Raw genomic sequence first — 18179 nt, 5'->3', positions numbered from 1 at the left:
TGTGTTTTTTTTTTTATAAAAGGTACACATTTTTAGCTGAATTTTGTCCGAGCCGCTAGAGAATAAAATACTTTTGGGTCTGAACCAGTGGTCTTGATTTTCTTATTGTTGCTTGTTGTATGGACTAGTACGACAGTTCCTCTGGAACTTCGGGATAATGAACATAAAAATATATTTAAGGTCCTGTAAAGCTTTGCCTTTTTCTTGAAAAGACAAACATAGCAGCAGCAGGAATCCCAAAGAGAATTTTATTATTCAAAAGAGCATCCAACAAATTAGCCTTAACATCTTCAGGTAATGAATGCAAACAAAGCCAAAAATAACACCTCATGGCAGATCCAAAGGCATCAGCAGCATCATAACTGCACTTGATAGAGTGGCAAGTCACCTGACAGGTAGAACCCAAAATAGAGAGAGCAAAGGACTTTCCTTCAGAATCAGGGAGGTCAGTCATAACCTAGGCAATCAAGGCCAGAGCATATTTAGTCATGTGAGTTTGGCAATTAATGGCCCTAAAGGCCAAGGTGGCAGCAATATAAACTTTCTTTCCAATCCTCTCCATGGCTCTACTATCCTTATCTGAAGATAGGAGCTTCATAGAGGGAAAAAAAAACACAGGTTTGTTAGAGGAGAATCTCACCACTATGGGATCAGCAGAAGGACACAAACAGGAATTGACAATCCTCAGGAACCTTATAGAAGTTATCGGCTTTCTTAGGAGCAGGGGAATGAGCATCAGGAGTCTCAGAGACAGCTATAAAGGTATCTAGCAAAGCAGTCAACACAGGAGGTACAGCAGAAGGTTTAGGTGTGTCCACCTGAAGCGGCTCATAATACCTCTTTGGGATATCAGACACCTAAGAAAAATCCCACTTAAAATACTGCATTATTCTGGCTACTGTGTACCCAAAAGACAGCTCCTCCAAAGCAGACTCAGGCCTAATGGATTCTTCATCAGACCTATAAGCCAAGGGAGAAGGCATCTGGGATGAGTAAGAAAAAGACCCCTCATTAGTCTTCAAATCCTCATCTGAAGAATCATGTTCCCTGGGCCTTTTAGAAGGAGTTGAAGTCCAAGGTGGAGTAGGTACAGAAACCCCCTTAGGGAGGCTTCAGGGCCATTAAGGCGTTAAACGGGCCCTGAGTAAACTCCTGATATTCCCTTAGAATGTATAGAAGAATGTTTAGTCTTCTGTTTTTTCTTGGTAGCGACGTCAGTCCTGACAAACACTGGAGGTTCTGACCCCTGACGCAAGATTCAATAAGAGTACCCAGAACCTCTTCTATAACCAGAAGCTGGGGAATCCCTGTAGGGCCTCTGAGATAACGAACCGTGGTTCCCCTTGATGTCCCGAACAGACAGCTGCAAACCTCTGACGGCGTGCGAAAGGAAGGATCCATGACAGCCTCTGACATGGTCATGGGAAATGAAATTAAAGTCAACACCAATGGCCTATCACCCACTTCTAGAGAGATGTCCAGTGGAGAATAGATAGCCAAAGAATCCGGCCAAGATTTCTTGGCCCCCGTCTTGCCTAACTGTAGTACCTCAGGGTTAACTGATTCCGCCATGCTAACCTGGGCTAAATGTTTAAGCCACTGGTTCTAAAGATACATAGGTAGGGAAGACAAATAGCTTCTAAGAGTCTTAGGCACAAATGCTACAGGATGTATAGTTGTGGGAAGTACCCAAACAAAATAGTCATGGTTTGTGATGATCCTTATGGAGAATCTGCCTCCAGCACTGACATTAACTCCAAGTATTCAAAAGACAACAAGACCAACAGTAAGAAGAAAAAAATCCCCCATTGGGGTACTTATCTGACAGCTAGGTATTCAGCACAGCAAAGTGTATTCAGACCAATGAGATATGACAGTGTTCGAATTGGCTGCAAATAAGTTCTGGGTAATTGTGTCCATACGTCACCTTTATGGCCTACATCCTCTGCAGGGAGCATACATGTGACTTACAGCACACATAAAAGATCTAAAGGCTTTGGTATACTGGCCAGATGTCAGGCTATCCTTGACAGGAGATCCCCAAGGTTAAGAATACTGCAACAGTAACACAGAAGGACATCTAATCCGTATCCCCTTGAGGCATACCTACTGCTTATGAGCCAGTAGGATTTTGTACAGGTATCTGCACTGCTCCTAAACCCAGTAAATCAGTCAGTTTTTTTTAAACATCTTTATTGAATTATCAGTTGTGGCATAGGCAAACTTACATTTGTATAAAAGCAACCAAACCATATTTCCAAGATGGCTACACATTGAATAACAGCTTAATGTTAGCTCTCCCAGTGTGAAAACAGAAAGTTAGCACAGAAGGCCAGTAGATTTGCATTTATGGGTAAGTTTCAGTAACTGGCTAGTAAGTGTACTGCCTGGATGACAGAAGAAACACAGAGGACCTGGAAAAAAAATCAGCTACAAAAAGTGAGGAAGAAACACCGACTGGGTGGAAGTTCTGCAGCTGTTCATCAAAAAGCAATGCAGACTCCAGACATGAATTTCAGTAACCTACAGGAAGATCTAAGACAACTGCACACAGACCTGGTTAAAATAAACAAAACACTGATGGAGTATATCAACACAAACAACAAAAGGCTGAAAAAAATGGAAGAAGCTTTAAACAAATATTCAGATGAAGTGACAAAGCTACAAAAATCAGATGTCAAAATGAAGAAAAGGTTATACCAATGAAGCTGGAAGGAACAGACTGCATTCATTTTATGAAATCACAAATAAGCAACTGGACTGGTATTCCACAGTAGGAGTTATTAGTTGAAAGAGCACATTGTGCATATGCTCCAAACCTGGCTATGAGAAAGCAACCTAGACCTTTAATAGTAAATATGCAATCCTACCAGAAGGAGAAGTTAATTTTGACAAAACTGTGGCAAAAGGGCAAAGTACTAAAAGTGGGAAACAGCAGAGTGTTTGTGGAGAATGATTACTCATTGTACACCAGGCATAAGAGAAGCAAATTTATTCCACAATTCAGGGAATGTCAAGATGCAGGTGTGAGATTCAAACTGATGCACCCATGCTGAAGTACACGCAAAGGAGGAAATACAAGTTTGTCCAACAAATGAGCTGTGGAACAGACAGAGATTCTGCTTCTTGTTCTTCTAGTAATAAAGACCAGAGAGAGACTGCACCTGTGAAACTTTTTCCAGTGTTTCAACAGAAAATGTTGAGAGTGAAGGAAGGGATCACGAGAGCTGACTAGAAGAACTGAGAGTACACTGGAAATGAAGCAGTAACAGGATATGGAAGATGGAGATGAACAGTAATGAAACCAGCAACTTAATGTGGGATTACAATGCAATAATTATATGAGTGAAATATGACAAAACAATAAAATCTGGAAATACTGTAGTTTCTCAGAATTTGTTGGACTTGTGGGGGACTCTAAAGCATATGCCATACTTCACATCATTAATGTTCAAAAAATGCTTTGGGAAGAGAAGAGGAGGGAGAAAATTTACTGTAAGTAAAGATTTTTTTCTTATTAGCACTATTTTTGTGTATATGGTTATTTTGCATGCTATAAGTAAAGTTTTCCCAGTTATTTTTAATTGCAATGTGGACTGTAACAGGTGCTGCAACTTTTTTCCCTTTTCTTTCTCCTTTCTTTCTTGCTTCTTGTTCAGTTTTAAGAAATGTAGGCAATGCAATGAAAAAACACCTGGTTAAAAGAGCATGACAAATGCAAAAAATAATGTGTTTTTTCTCATTTTTGCATGGGGAAATGACTGGATTAAGGACCTTGGATTGATTTACTAACACATTTTAAGAGTAAGCAAGTAAATAAAAAAGAATATTGAATATTATGAGGCTTTTTCTAGCAATCCAATAAACAAACTGGTTACAGGCTGGTGGAGAGTGGCTGAAGGAAACAAAAAGAAAATTGAAAAGAGAAATTGGCTAGGACATAATGTTCTCTGAAAGCATTCAGGGGTCTTCCCATTTGGGACAGCTATAAAGAAAAGACAAACCCAATTAGCACTTAGCAGAAACACAGGCTGCACCATGCGTCTTAGCATGTTTAACCCTTCTTTTATGTTAACTCAGGTCTATGAGTGTGGCTGTCAGTTTGGGACCTTTGCTCCCCTTAGGAGGGTCAAACTTCAGTATTTGAAGATGTACATAATTTTGTGCGTTCATATTAAGTTAAAAGGTTTTTGGGGAATATTGGGGTATGTTTTTTTTTGTTTGAGGGCATTCAATAAAACAAAAAGTTTTGCAAGATGTGACATAGGCTCAAATGGATATTTCAAAAAACACCTCTATAAAAGTTCAACCTGTCAAACAGCGTATGCATGTAACACAAAAGCTGGAATTAGACATTTAACAATAAAGGTGGGAATAATATTTTTGTAATGCAATGATGCTTTCTATAATGTCTTTTAATGTCAGAGATCTCACAGATGAATACAGAAAATAAACAGTAGTGAACTACATTAAAAAATGTAGAGTGGAAATAGCTAACTTACAGGAGATGCACTTAGAAATTAATATGTGAATCTGATAAAGAAAGGTTTTCAGGATAGTTATTCAGCAGAGTACCTGGGACAAGAGGAGCTCCAATAATGACAGAAGAGGATAAAAAAGATAATAATGGCAGATTTGCAGTGCTAAGGGAGTACTGGCAAGGGAGAAGGATTGCACTGGCATGTATCTATATTACACCTAAAACTGCTATAATGGAGCTTAAGAAAACTCTGGGAGAATTAATCAGATTTCAGCAAAGTATATTACTTACAGGTGGGGAATGGAATGTGATTTGCAGCAGTGAATATGTGTCTGGGGGCCCAGAAGGGAAATTATAACAAAAGAGGGTAGATTTCTGAGGAAATTTATAAAAATATTTGGCATGGAAGATGTGAATTCAGTGACAGGAGTTTGGAGTGAATTTACATATTATTCCCAAAGACATAAAAACTGGGCTAGGCTAGACAGAATACACATTTCACAGGAACATGTGCAGTTAACTGAAGGTTTTGATATGCACCCAATAACCATTTTCAAATCATGCGCCAATAATAACTACAATAAAAACACAAGGTAATGAAATAAGAGACACTGATGCATTTCCACTAATGTGTTGAAAAGAGGAATTTAAGGAATGGGTAGTGGAGATTATTTAGAAGCTATTAGAAAGGATAGACATTTCTCCTGAAAATATACCTAGGGAGTGGGATAAAATTAAGGTGGAGTTTAAAAAAAATACAGTGGAATTAAAAGAAAGGGAGCTACGGTTGAGAAGTAACAAGAATTATTTACAGGGACTGAGAAATGTTATAATATTGCAGAATATAGGGAATCTCACAAAACAAGAAAAGGATCAACTATAGAATGTAAAGCAGAAAATAAGGGATAACCTCGATAATATACAAACGTTTAAAGAGATTGCTGTTAAGCAACTGTTTTATGATAACAGTAGAGCACAAAAACTTTTAGCATAATGACTGAGGCAAGAGAAAGAAGAAATGGCTGTAGCCATGCTTAGGGAGCCTATAACAAGGAAGGTAACAACAGATCCTGTAGAAGTATTTGAAATATTTCGGAAATTCTATGAAAGTTTGTATAAAGCACAGAAATACGGAACTCAAGAAAATATACAAATGGAAATGTTTATGGAAGAATTAAATATGCCAAGGTTAGAGATAGGTGAGGCTCAATTACTATTGGTTAAGATAGGAGGAGATGGGGTAAAAATTGTGATGTATAACCAATCTACAGGAAAGTCCCCAGGAACAGATGGTATTCCTGTGGAAGTTTGGAAGCTAGGAGGGAAAAGACTGATAAATATCTGGAAGGTTTTGTTTAACAGTATTTTAAGAGGAAGAGAAGTACCACCCATCCTGGAAGAAAACAGTGGTAGCTATAATACCTAAAGAGGGTAAAGATCCATTAGACCCAGCTTCATACAGGCCCATTTCAATACTAAACCATGATTATAAAGTGTGCATGCCATGATTTTAAAGTGTTCATGTCTATAATGGCTAAAAGAATGATAAAAGTAATGCCAAAATTGATAGATATGGATCAATGTAGTTTTGTGGAGGGGAGACAAACATTCGACATTAGCAGAACACTGATGATCCAGAGGGAAGCAGAATGTAAAAAAAATTCTACTGTTGTTCGTGGGTTTTGATGCAGAGAAAGCATTAGACACAGTGAGATGGGACTTTATGAGCAGGGTAATGGAAGCATTTGCATTTCCTGAAAAAATTATAAGGTTGATTAGGAGGATATATGAGGGATCGGAGATAAAAATTAAAAGTGGGCGGGGTCCTCTCTGATAATTTCTGCTTGAGCAGAGGAACCTGGCAGGGGTGTCCTCTTTACTCTGTTATTTGCATTGTAATTAGAACCAGTGGCAAAGAAAATAAGGGACTCAAATTCAAGGATATAATTGGTTTGTCAGTCGAGAAAAGCTAGCTCTGTTTGCAGATATTATTTTATACCTGACAAAACCAGAAAGAGAAATTATAGTGTTGTGGAATATTTTGAGGCAGTTTCAAATCTTTTTGGGATACAAAATTAATGAACTTAAAACAAAGGCAATAGTGGCAAATTATGTACCCACACATGAAGTGGTTCAGCAATATCCATATTTATGGGGACATAAGATGAAATATTTAAGAGATGGATTAAAAATTATTCTGATGTGGCAGCCATGGATATGTTAGAGGATAGTAAGATACAAGCAGTCAAAATGTTTTTAGTCTCATATACAGGTCAGGCATATTTTATCAACCAGAGGAGAAGTTGTGGATACCAATTAATAAAGAGTTGAAGGACTTTATTTGGGAAGGGAAGAAGGCAAGAGTCAAGTGGGATAGGCTGAGTCTTCCAGTAAAACAGATCAGATTGCGATTACCGAGTTTGAAGGAGTATTTCAAAACTACACAGTTAAGGTTCCTATACACAGCACAAGCAGAAAACTAAAATTCAAAGTGGAAAGGGATGATGTTGAAATAGGATGGGAAGCTCAAAAAACAAAGACAGGCTGGGATTTTGGATGCAGGCCTTTAAGGAGAATAAGTTATGTACTCACCATAATGTTCCATCTGAGTAGGTAACTTCATTTGTCAGCAACCTGTGGGTATCGGATCCGACCTCGGATCCGAGCCGGCAGCTTTCCAAGCTTGAAGATCCGAGCTGTCAGCTCCTCCCCTTTACCCATAATACCCTGCTACCTCTCTCCAGTCCTCAGACAGAGTTTAACAAATATGCACCCAACTAAAAAACAACCATCTAAGACCCTCGATAGATGAACACTAACCTGATGCATGACAACGGGAAAACCTTCCGTCATGGATAAACCATGAAACAGGCTAGGGGGAAGGGGGGGGGTCGGTTGCTGACAAATGAAGTTACCTACTCAGATGGAACGTTATGGTGAGTACATAATTTCTTAATCTGAAGTAAACTTCATTTGATCAGCAACCTGTGGGACAGAGTCCCCAGCTACCAAAAAACCTTGGGCGGTCCTCAAGGAAGGATATTCCGGAGCACTGCGGAGCCAAATGCTGCCCTACCTCTGGATATCAGATCCAGCTTATAATGAGAAATGAAGGTATGAGAAGAGGACCAAGTAGCCGCTGAGCAGATGTCATCTAAAGGAACTTTTGACCAGAATGCTGCAGAAGTAGCCATAGAACGGGTAGAGTGGGTATGAACCCCTAAGAGTTCAAGCCGACCGGAGGCTAAATAAGCGTGAATGATGCAGTGTGATATGCATCTCGCTAAGTTAACTTTCGTAATAGGCTTCCCCAAAGATGGCTTAGCGAAGGACACGAAGAGCTGATCCGATTTCCGTGTAGCCTCTGTCCTGTGCAAGTAAAAACGCAACTGTCTGTGCACATCCAATAAGTGCAACCTGTATTCCCCTTTGTTCTGAAAGTTGGAGAAGAAAACAGGTAAGTCAATGGTTTGGTTGATATTGGATTCGGAGGCCAACTTAGGCAAGAATGAAGGGTTAGTCCTGAGAGACACTCTGTCCTTATGGAAGACCAGATATGGGGGTTTCATACAAAGGGCTTGAAGTTCAGATACCCTTCTGGCTGACGTAATTGCATTCAGGAAAGCTGTTTTCCAAGATAGAAATTTTAACTCTACCGAAGCTGCAGGTTCAAAGGGTGGGCCCGTCAGTGCCTGAAGAACCAAAGTTAAGTCCCACGGGGGAACCGCATTCTTGATCGGAGGTCTCAACAGAAAGGTGCCTTTCAAAAAGGTTTTGCATATCTTAGCGGATGCTAAGGGACCAAGGTTATCCCCTATGTGGAAATGGGAAATGGCTGCCATTTGGACTTTTGAGTGTAGAAGCACTGGCTCCTTGGTAGAAAATATGGGACTGGAATTCAAGAACCGTTGGAATGGGAGCAGTAAAGGGGTATAAATCCCTATATGTTTGGCCCAGATGGAAAAACGCTTCCATTCACTATTGTAGATCTTCCTGGTAGAAGGTTTATGTGCCGCCACCAAGATAGATTTTACGGGAGACGAGATACCCGGAGTCCTAGCTATCAGTGGAACTAGATCAACCAAGCCGTGAGCTTGAGGTCGTGCAGGTTCAGAGGTTGTAATCCCACAGGATGAGAGATCAGATCCGGAATGGGAACCAAGAGCCAAGGAGGAGCTACGCTGTGAGACCGCAGGTAAGGGAACCAGATCTGGCGAGGCCAGAATGGGGCTATGAAGATTATTTTGCTCCCCAACCGATGAGCTTTCTGCAGAAATGTTGTCATTAGCGGAAGAGGAGGATAAGCATAAAGAAGACTAGGGGGCCAAGCATGAACCAGCAGGTCTCTGGGGCTCTTCCCTGTTGGGGGAATCAGAGCGAAAAACTCGCTGCATTTTGCGTTTGAGGGAGAAGCGAAAAGATCGCAGCGAGGTTGACCCCATCTGAGGAAGATCTGATTCGCTACTGATAGGTTTAGAGTCCACTCGTAAGGTGTGAGGATCGAGCGACTCAGCTTGTCCACTAGAATGTTGGACCGACCCGGAATGTGCGTTGCTAATCAGAAAGCGGTTGGTGGAAATTGCCCATTCCCAAACTCAAATCGCCTCTCGACAAAGAGGGTAAGATCTGGTTCCTCCCAGTTTGTTGATGTACCAGACTACTGCTATGTTGTCTGTCTGAATTGCAATAGTCCCCAGAGGAAGAAGGTCTTGAAGGGCTTGCAACGCTAAAAGCACTGCCCTCATCTCCAGGACATTGATATGCAGAACGGTCTCTAACGGGGTCCACGTGCCTTGGACGGTTCTGACAATGGAATGCCCCCCCCCACCCGAGGCGAGAAGCATCCGTGGTCAGCATGGCTTGGGGTTGAGGCATCACAAATGGTCTCCCTTCCCGCAGCTGTCGGGAATGGAGCCACCAAAGAAGGGAGTTCCTGCAAACCTTGCTTAGGGGAATCAGATAATCCAATGGATGAAGGAGGAGAGACCATTGAACCTGAAGAGTCCATTGAAGGACTCTCATTTGTAATTGTGCCAGAGGTGAAAGGTTGATGGCTGCCGCCATGGAACCTAGGGCTCTCAGGACCAATTCTGCAGGCAGGGCTGGGGACTGTAGGAGCGCTTACATGTAGCAACAAGTTGAGCAACCTGTCCGCTGTCAGAAAGGCTTTGGACTGGAGCGTATTTATCCTGGCCCCTATGAAATCCAGAACTTGCACAGGATGAAGAGACGACTTCTGAAAATTTATGGTAATGCCTAGATGCCGGGCCAAGGATAAGGAATAATCCCAGGCGGAGCAGAGCAGATGCCTGGTGGGGGCAGCGAGGAGCCAGTTGTCTAGGTACGGAAAGACCTGAATTCCCTGAAGTCTCAGGTGGGCTTTTACAACTGCCATGACCTTGGTGAACACCCTGGGGGCTGTGGTGAGGCCGAACGGGAGAACCCTGAACTGAAAATGACTGGCTCCTAGCCGAAAGCAGAGAAACCTTCTGGAGCGTCTGTCCATGAGAATGTGGTAGTACGTATCCTTGAGGTCTATGGAGCACATCCAGTCGTTCTCCTGTAAAAGGGGGAGAACAGCTTGCAGAGTGACCATCCGGAATTTCTCTTTGGCAATGAACAGGTTTAGAGCTGACAGGTCGAGAATTGGCCTCAAGTCCCCCATCTTCTTTGGCACCAAAAAGAACCTGGAGTAATTGCCTAATCCGGATTCCTCTGGGGGGACGTGCTGGATGGACCTTTTTTCTAGCAACTTCTTTATTTCTGAAGCCGCAGCCTCCCTCCGTTTAGGTGGGACATCGGGAAGGTGCTTTGTCCGTGGGGGAAGATTCAAAAAGGGGATAGTGTAACCTCTGGATATTATTCGGAGCACCCAACGATCTGTTGTAATGGACTCCCATCTTCGTAGGTGCTCCGAAAACCGCCCCCGACTGCCTCCAGAGAGGAACAGCCGGGCAAGCACTCAGGGCTGCTGCGCGGGTCGGTCCGAGAAGGGTTCTCTGGACCCAAAATTCTTCGCCCCCCCTGCCTCTGGGCCGGCGTCCACTTTGTCCTCCTCTGCCTCTGAAGGACAAAGGGTACGGAGCGGGACGGGACTGCTGGGACTTCCGGAACCACATCTTCTTTTGTCCTCTCTGGTTCCTTGAGAAGGACCTTTGGGGATTCGAGAAGCGGATCCCGACAGCAGACAGAGTCTTCCCTTCTTTCTCGCTCTGGAGCAGTGTGTCGCGGACGGTTTTGCCAAATAGCGTAGAACCGTCAAAGGGAGCGTTCGCGAAGGACGCCTTGAAGGGTTCCGCAAAGGCGAAGCCAGGCATGGCGCCACAAGGTGACCCCTGCCATGCTGGCTCTAGCCGCTCTCTCTGTGGCATGGGAGAGAAGCCGCATGGAAGTGTTAGAAATTTACTTTAGAGTGGCCATGCGAGCAGAGAAAGTACGTTTATCCTCTGCCGCCATGGACTCTGGGGGAGCTCCAGCATATTCTTTTATCAGATCCCGCTGGAGTCTAATGACGTGTGCCATATAATTCAGCGCCCTTATAGAAAAGGTGGCTGAAGCAAACATCCGCTTTCCAATACGGTTCATCGTCCGAGACTTCTTATCAGGAGGATGGACCGAGGAACTTTCTTGCGCTAGTTCCTTCATAGTGGTAGCCGCCAACCCCATGGCATCTACTGGGGACCCTTTACTCCATGCCTGTTTGTCAGGGGGAGGACTAAGAATCTTGTCCGGTCTTCTAGGTATTGGCTCCACGGTGTCCGGCTCCTTCCAAGCCCTGGTAGTAATCAAGTCTACCAGGGGATCAGCCGGGGGGGGGGCACCCAAGAGGTAGACGGGCCTGCGTTGAACACCTCCAGAAACACAGACTCATCAGAGGAAGGTTTTTGGGCAGACCACCCCCCTCTAATACGCATTTCCATAATGTCCCCAAAGGAGACGTTTTCAGGGGGTGACCCTGGGGAACCTTCCCCTTCCTCTAAGTCTGTGTCCTCCGTGAGGGACTCGGGGGAGTCCAAGTGCCTCCTCTTGCACTTACGTTTGTGAGGGACCTCCTCGGTGGGACTGTCCGAGGAGGCCTCACCAACGGGGTCCTGTTCCCTTACGGGAACCAACTGGAGCATCGGCACAGGCTGTCCCTGGGGCCGGACGATGGACGACAGGCCCAAATGCGAGGGAGTGAGGGGTGGATCTGCAGCCTGGACCGGGGACCTGGAACTCCGACAGCACCCTCTCCACCACATCAAAAGCAGAGGGCGAGCCACTCTCCCCTGGCTCCGAGAGTAGCCCCCTCAGCTCCGACGTGCGGACCGGAGTCTGAGCTGACTCGATCGGATCGGAAAGGGTAGTGTGCTCAGACCGAAACGGAGCCAAAGACACAATGACCCCTGCGGATCCAAAGCTCGGCTCTCGGCCCCAAGAGGTCGGATCCGACACGCTCAAGGGTACAGTCGAAGTAGCCATGACTGTCGGCGCCGACTCCCCGGATCCGAGATGGCTTAGATCCAAAGACTCCGAAACCCGATAGTGAATTGGAGAAGGAGCAATTGGGGCAAAGAAAGGGGCCGAGCTCCCCCCCCCCGGAGGGGGGGGAGGCACGAGCACCCCCATCTGCATTTGGGCCTGCAGGAATCGACGCATCAGCCGGTCCATATCAGCATCAGACATACTTAGAGTAGATCTTGAAGAGGTAGTCGAGGCGGGCCGGGAAGGCCACCTAGACGACCTCGAGAGAGACCAGGACTCCTCCTCCAGCTCCGGAGAAAAGTGGGGTGAATGGAGCCGAGAGGGAGAAGAACCGGAGACCCTCCTGGGAGAGCTAACTAATTTAGCAGGCGGAGCAGAGGGGTGAGACTCTGCCCACCGCTTGTGGCTCTTATGCCGGTCCTTCTCCCTATGCCTTTTGTCTTTGCTAGAACAGTCCCCCTCTCCCTGAGACACAGAGGGAGGTTGAGTCCCTGCCCGGGGGAGTGGGAACTGAAGGCTGGACAGCCGCAGCCACGGCTGGTGCCGCTGAGGGAGAGGAGGAAGAAGAATCCGGGGGCAAGAGTCCCGCCAGGATTACCTTATTCCTCCTATCCCTCACAGCCCAGGGGTTAAAGGCTGTGCACACTTGGCAGCCTGAAGACAAGTGGGCCACCCCCAGGCAGAGAATGCACTGAGTGTGGCCATCCACTGGGGACAGCTTATGACCACACTCAGTGCATTTAGAAAAATGGCCATAGGCCCTTTAGCCATCGCATGTTGAAACGCGCCCACTCACACAAGAAAGGGGAGGGAAAAAAAAATAAAAACTTTACACAATTTACCACAAACAATAACTGAAAATTACAGCTATAGAACACTAAGGGCCTACTAGACTCACACACACGAAAAAACTTTAAGAAAAAAAGTTTTAAAATAGTTTTAGATACTCTCACCAACGCCAAGAGCTCGTCACTTAAGCTGTCAGAAGCCGCTGTAAATGAGATCTGGGGACTGGAGAGAGGTAGCAGGTTATTATGGGTAAAGGGGAGGAGCTGAGAGCTCGGATCTTTTAGCTTGGAAAGCTGCAAGCTCGGATCAGAGATCGGATCCGATACCCACAGGTTGCTGATCAAATGAAGTTAACTACTTCAGATCAATAATTATACAGAGTATTATATCCATAAAGTAGTAGAAAGTATTTTAAGAACTAAGCCAACAAGGGAATGGAAAAAGAGATTCTCCCAATAGGGATGACTGCTATCAGGGATACAGACAATAGGTAAGAGGGGGCTGTAATTTATTAGAGAAAACTGGCAAAGGAACCAAGGTACTGGGAGCAAATAACTAGAATGGGAAAGATAATAGAATGAGAACAGGCCAATAATTTATTTGGACTGCACGTTAGAGACAGTCTTCCCTATCAAGGCTTGATATCAGAATATAGGCAAAGAGAAAGAAATAGGGGGTCCTAAACAAAAGACCAGCACTGGTACAGTTTTAGCAGAATCTAGAACAGAAGCTGCAATTACAAAAGGAATAATTAGTAGAGCATATAAAATACTTTAAGATAACTCTGAGACTCAGAGAAGGTTAGAAAGAATTGGGAATAGAGATTGGATAAGCAATTCACAATGAAACATGGAACAAAGTCTAGAAGACTTAGGATTTTTGCTTGGAAATCTTTACATACATATTTTTTATACCCCAAGTAGACTACAGAGAATTTTTCCTCAGGTAGACAGCAAATTTTGGAGGTGTGATGGGGAAAAAAAGAGGTACTTGGGAACATATTTTCTGGAAGTGTGGTGGGCTGGCAGACTAAGGATTCCTGTGGGATGTACTGTTGGAGATGCTGGGTGGGAGGACTGGTGCGATGATGGAGATGATTTTTCTGAGCTATAATACAGAATCAGCTGTGCTGTGTCTAATTATGGTGGCTGTCAAAAAAGCAATTACTAGAAAAAGGAAATCAAAATCTAAACCAACTATATTAGAAGTAGTGAATACAGTAAAAGAGATAAAGCAACTGGAATTGAGTTCTTTAGAAAAAGGTAGGAGCAAACTACATAGGAAACCATGGGAATTGTGGGAACAACACATACAGGGGAGGAATAAGGTTTAAAAGAAGGCAGGACTTAAATGAGTGATGTAATATTTGACTGAAAATGACTGGGTAGATCATAAGTGATGTATAATGTTTGCAACTGGGAGTGTGTCATTACGGTTTGTGATGTAAAATGCTTCCAACTAGGATTGTGTCAGCGTGGTTTGTTTTCATTTATATACACATGATTGCTTATGTCGGTAAGTGATAGTTTAAAAAAAAAGGGGGCAGGACTTGAATAATTCATGCAATGTTGCTTAGGTTATATGACAGAGCAATATACGTGAAGTATGTTTATTAATGTTAATTTAATATAACTTGATTACTTTTCTACAAATGTAAATTTGCCTGTGTCACAAGTGATCACTCAATAAAGGTGTTAAAAAAAAGCAACCAAACCATATTAACAAGTTTAGATTTACAAGCATTATACATTCCATATATTGTTCTATACCATGTAATCAAAGCAATTTTACATACATTCTTTAATCCCTGCCCTCTTTTAAACCTCATTCCTACTCCAAAACATTTTCTGCATGTATTGTTCCACAATTTGCATTTTTCTATGTAATTTACTTTTACAGTCTTCTAAGGATCTCACCTTTTAATCTTTGTTATAATATTCATACTGCTTCAAGTACAGCTGGTTTAGACGTTGATTTCCATTTTCTAGTAATTGCTTTATTGGCAGCCACCAGAATTAAACTTAAAAAGGCATTACTATGTCTAGGCAATTGAGCTCCTGCATCCCAGCTAAAAAAAAATTTTTCTTAGTTACGCTAATTTTCTCTCCAGTATTTCTGGCACAGCACTGTGTAGGGAATTTTTAGATTGCCAACACATTTCACTCCAAGAACATATGCTCCCAGGTACCTCTTTCTTCCCTATTACACTTCCAACATTTGCCATCTACCCGAGGAAAAATTCTTTGAAGTCTACTTGGGGTATAACAGTATCTATGCAAACACTTCCAAGTTAAAGCTCAGTATAACAAGTACAATTTGAAGGGAATTCAGTTCCTCAGCTAAAGGCTGGTAATCACAGTCCTTAACAAGAACTGTAAATAAGCTCAAACTTACACATACATAAAATGCATTTAAAAAGCACAAATGAAGCAAGTATAAACTGTAACGTACACAATCTAATGTGAATTCTATTTCTCATTCCTTATTTCACGTCACAGTCTCTTAACTACAGCACAATATCACTTACCCAGGCCTTGATGCCCATTTCAAAATTGTCTCTTCACTGTCATCATCACAAAGATCTGCAAAGGCTGCTTCTAGGTCTTCTAGCTGATGGGTTCGATAATCAACACAATCTAGTAAGACTTCCTACAAGCCAAGAGGAGAAAAGATTAGCACATGCTGCAAGTCCTCAGAAAAAAAGGTACTTTAAAGGAATTGAGACCTTATCATCCAGACATTTGAATGAAGATGATTGCTGTGGGGGTTTATTAAACACTCCTGGTCTTCTGGTCTTGTATGAGTAGATCCAGTCTGTGAGGAAGCTTGTGGTAATTGCCCCTGGCCATTTCCAAATGAAAGATAACTGCATCTGGGCAAGAAGGGAATCACTAAAATGATCTTGGGGGATTCCTTCTAAAACTTCATAGTACCTTGGATGTTAGTGGAAAGGCATATGGAAACATTCCTGTCCAGAGAACAGAAGGGGCATCAGTTTTCCAGGCCTTCTTGCAAGGTGCCCTGGAAATAAATTTTGCAAGTTGATTGTTCAAAGAGGAGGCAAACAGGTCTACTTGAGGAATTTCACAACAATGGAACAAATTCCAATCTAGTTTCCATTTGTGAGGGTCTGCCCTTGTCCTATTCAGCTTGTCGGCCACACAATTTTTTCTCTGATGGAATGTAGGATGCTTGTAGAGTGAGACTAGGTTGTGAAGCTATACCCCAAGCTAACATGCTAGTCTGCAAAGTGGGTACAACCTGGTTCCCACTTGCTTGTTGATGTACCACATGCCTGTGATACTGTCTGTAACTACTTGAAGAGATCCGGGGACCAAAGAAAGTTCTGAGAGAGTTGAATGCCTTGATCATGGCAAGCATCACCTTAAAATTTATGTGCTTGCATCTGGCTAGTGTGTCCCAAACCCCCTGAACTTTTATCACTCCGGAAACTGTTCCCCAAGTAAAGACCAAAGCATCTGTGGTGATGGACTGTTTTGGAGCAGGGAGGGAGAAAAAGAGAGCTGGATTTAAGGAAATCTATCTTCTTCACCAAAAGACTTCTCTTCTGACAAACCCCAGCACTGGGTCCTGAAACTATAAGGGGTGCTCACTGGGTCCTGAAACTATAAGGGGTGCTGATGCTGGTACCAAAGACATTTTAGAAACCATTGCGTTTTTCACGTGGAGTCTTGCCAGGGCCATCATAAGAATCAAAGATGCAATGAGACCCACAATCCTGAGGTAGACCCCACAGTGACTGAAGTCTGAGTGAAAACCTTAGAAATAAATCTAAATAAAGACTTAATTTATTTTTCCTGTGGAAGAAAATCTCTCTGAACTGAAGTCTAGTTAACATCCCAGAACATAATCCTGCATGAGGAAGTCAAAAAAGACTGGAATCCCAGTTTGTGTAGGAGATCTCTCATCAAAAGAGAGATTTCTGATATCTTGAAAAAGTCTCTGAAATGATAAGCAAGTTGTCTAAATAATGAAAAATGTGCAGACCCTGTAGCCTACGATGAGCTACAATCGGAGTTATACACTTTGTGAATTCTCTTGGTGCACAGGATAGTCCAAAGGGTAAGGCAGAGAACTGATAATGTGATCCAGGCACACAAAACCTTAAGAAACAACTGAAATCTGGAAGAATATGGATGTGATGATTAAGCATCTTTTAAATCTACTGTTACCAGGAAACTTGAAAGAGGAAGAAGAGGTAACAAGTTGTGAAATGGAGACATTTTGAATTTGGGCACTATGACAAAAAGGTTTAGGAAAAAAGATCCAGAACTGGTCATTAAGCGTTTTTTTTCTTTGGCACCACGAACATCATTGAATAAAACCCCTTGCCCACTTAGGAAGAAGGAACTGGTTTTATCACTCCTTGCAACAGTATGTGATATGATGAAAAACAGGAGGAAACAAAAGTGAGCCTGACCTGCAGGATGCAGAATGACCCCTGGAAAGGAGAAATTTCCTCCCACTGCCATCGGTAACCTTAAAGAATGATTAGCAGAACCCATTGGTCTGAGACAACTATTACCAAAGAGAAAAAACTGAGATTCAGACTTTCTGGAAGGAAAAAAAAGGGGCCAGGGTGGGAGGGCTCATGGTCACAAGATGCCTTGAATAGTCAGGTTTGTTGAACTGTCCCTGCTTTTGGGAGGTCCGAGACTTCTTTTTGGAAAACGTTTGCCATTTATTCTTAAATGTCTGTTTTGTCTGTTTACATGAATTCTTTTGAATTTGAGACTGTTTATTCTTTTTTTTTTTTTGCCAAAACTTGAAGAGGACAAAGAAAATTCCTTGGGCGATTTGGAAAAGGAGGGCTGAAAAACAAGAGATTCCCCAGACCAGCTTACCCTTTTTATTACACTTTTTGATCATCCCTGCAGCAGAGGGGTCAAACACTGAACTTCTACCCAGGGGAGAATTTAAAATAATTTTTTCACATCACCTGGAAAGTTCTGAGAATGCAGCCTTGAAAACCTCCTTAGAAATTGTACAAGTAGCCACAGCCCTGGAAGAAGTATCAGCAGAGTCATACACACACACACACTGCAAACGATTAGTATTGTATTATGCAAAAGAAGAAACTACATTTTTTTAAAGCAGATTTTTCTTCAAAAGAAGAAACTGTAGATAAAACATTCCTCATACTTTCACAGTCAGAACAAACTTGAGCACGAGTCTGACAATTCAAAATTCTGAAAATCAAAGTTGCAGAAGTATACACTTTTTCCCATACCTATCAATAACTGTTCCATCCTTATTAGAAAGGGTAGGATTGGAATTAACTGTTTCACAGCAGTGGAAACAGTTAAGACTACAGTTGCTGGGCAAGGTTTGAGAATATTGTACAAAATTTAATGGGGAACTTTATACATTCCATCTGCCTTTTAGGCACACCTGTCTGGCTATCAGAAAAAACTGCAGGCAGTAA

General features: G+C 42.9%; 1 protein-coding gene across 2 annotated transcripts in view; it reads right to left on the bottom strand.

Moving 5' to 3' along the window:
* Positions 1-18179, bottom strand: part of CCHR3.PART0H5orf22 (chromosome chr3.part0 C5orf22 homolog) — a 313287-nt gene that overhangs the window by 220243 nt on the left and 74865 nt on the right. For both annotated transcript variants that reach the window (XM_044065335.1, XM_044065334.1), the window contains exon 6: positions 15261-15382. In XM_044065335.1, coding sequence (XP_043921270.1) covers positions 15261-15382 — 122 coding nt within the window. The remainder of the gene's footprint in view (positions 1-15260; positions 15383-18179) is intronic.

This window comes from Protopterus annectens, chromosome 3.part0 (assembly GCF_019279795.1).
Source record: "Protopterus annectens isolate FY-2018-M chromosome 3.part0, PAN1.0, whole genome shotgun sequence".
In the NCBI taxonomy this organism is placed as follows: Eukaryota; Metazoa; Chordata; order Ceratodontiformes; family Protopteridae; genus Protopterus; species Protopterus annectens.
Note: the sequence above shows the minus strand (reverse complement) of the source record. Positions and strands in the feature narration are given on the sequence as shown.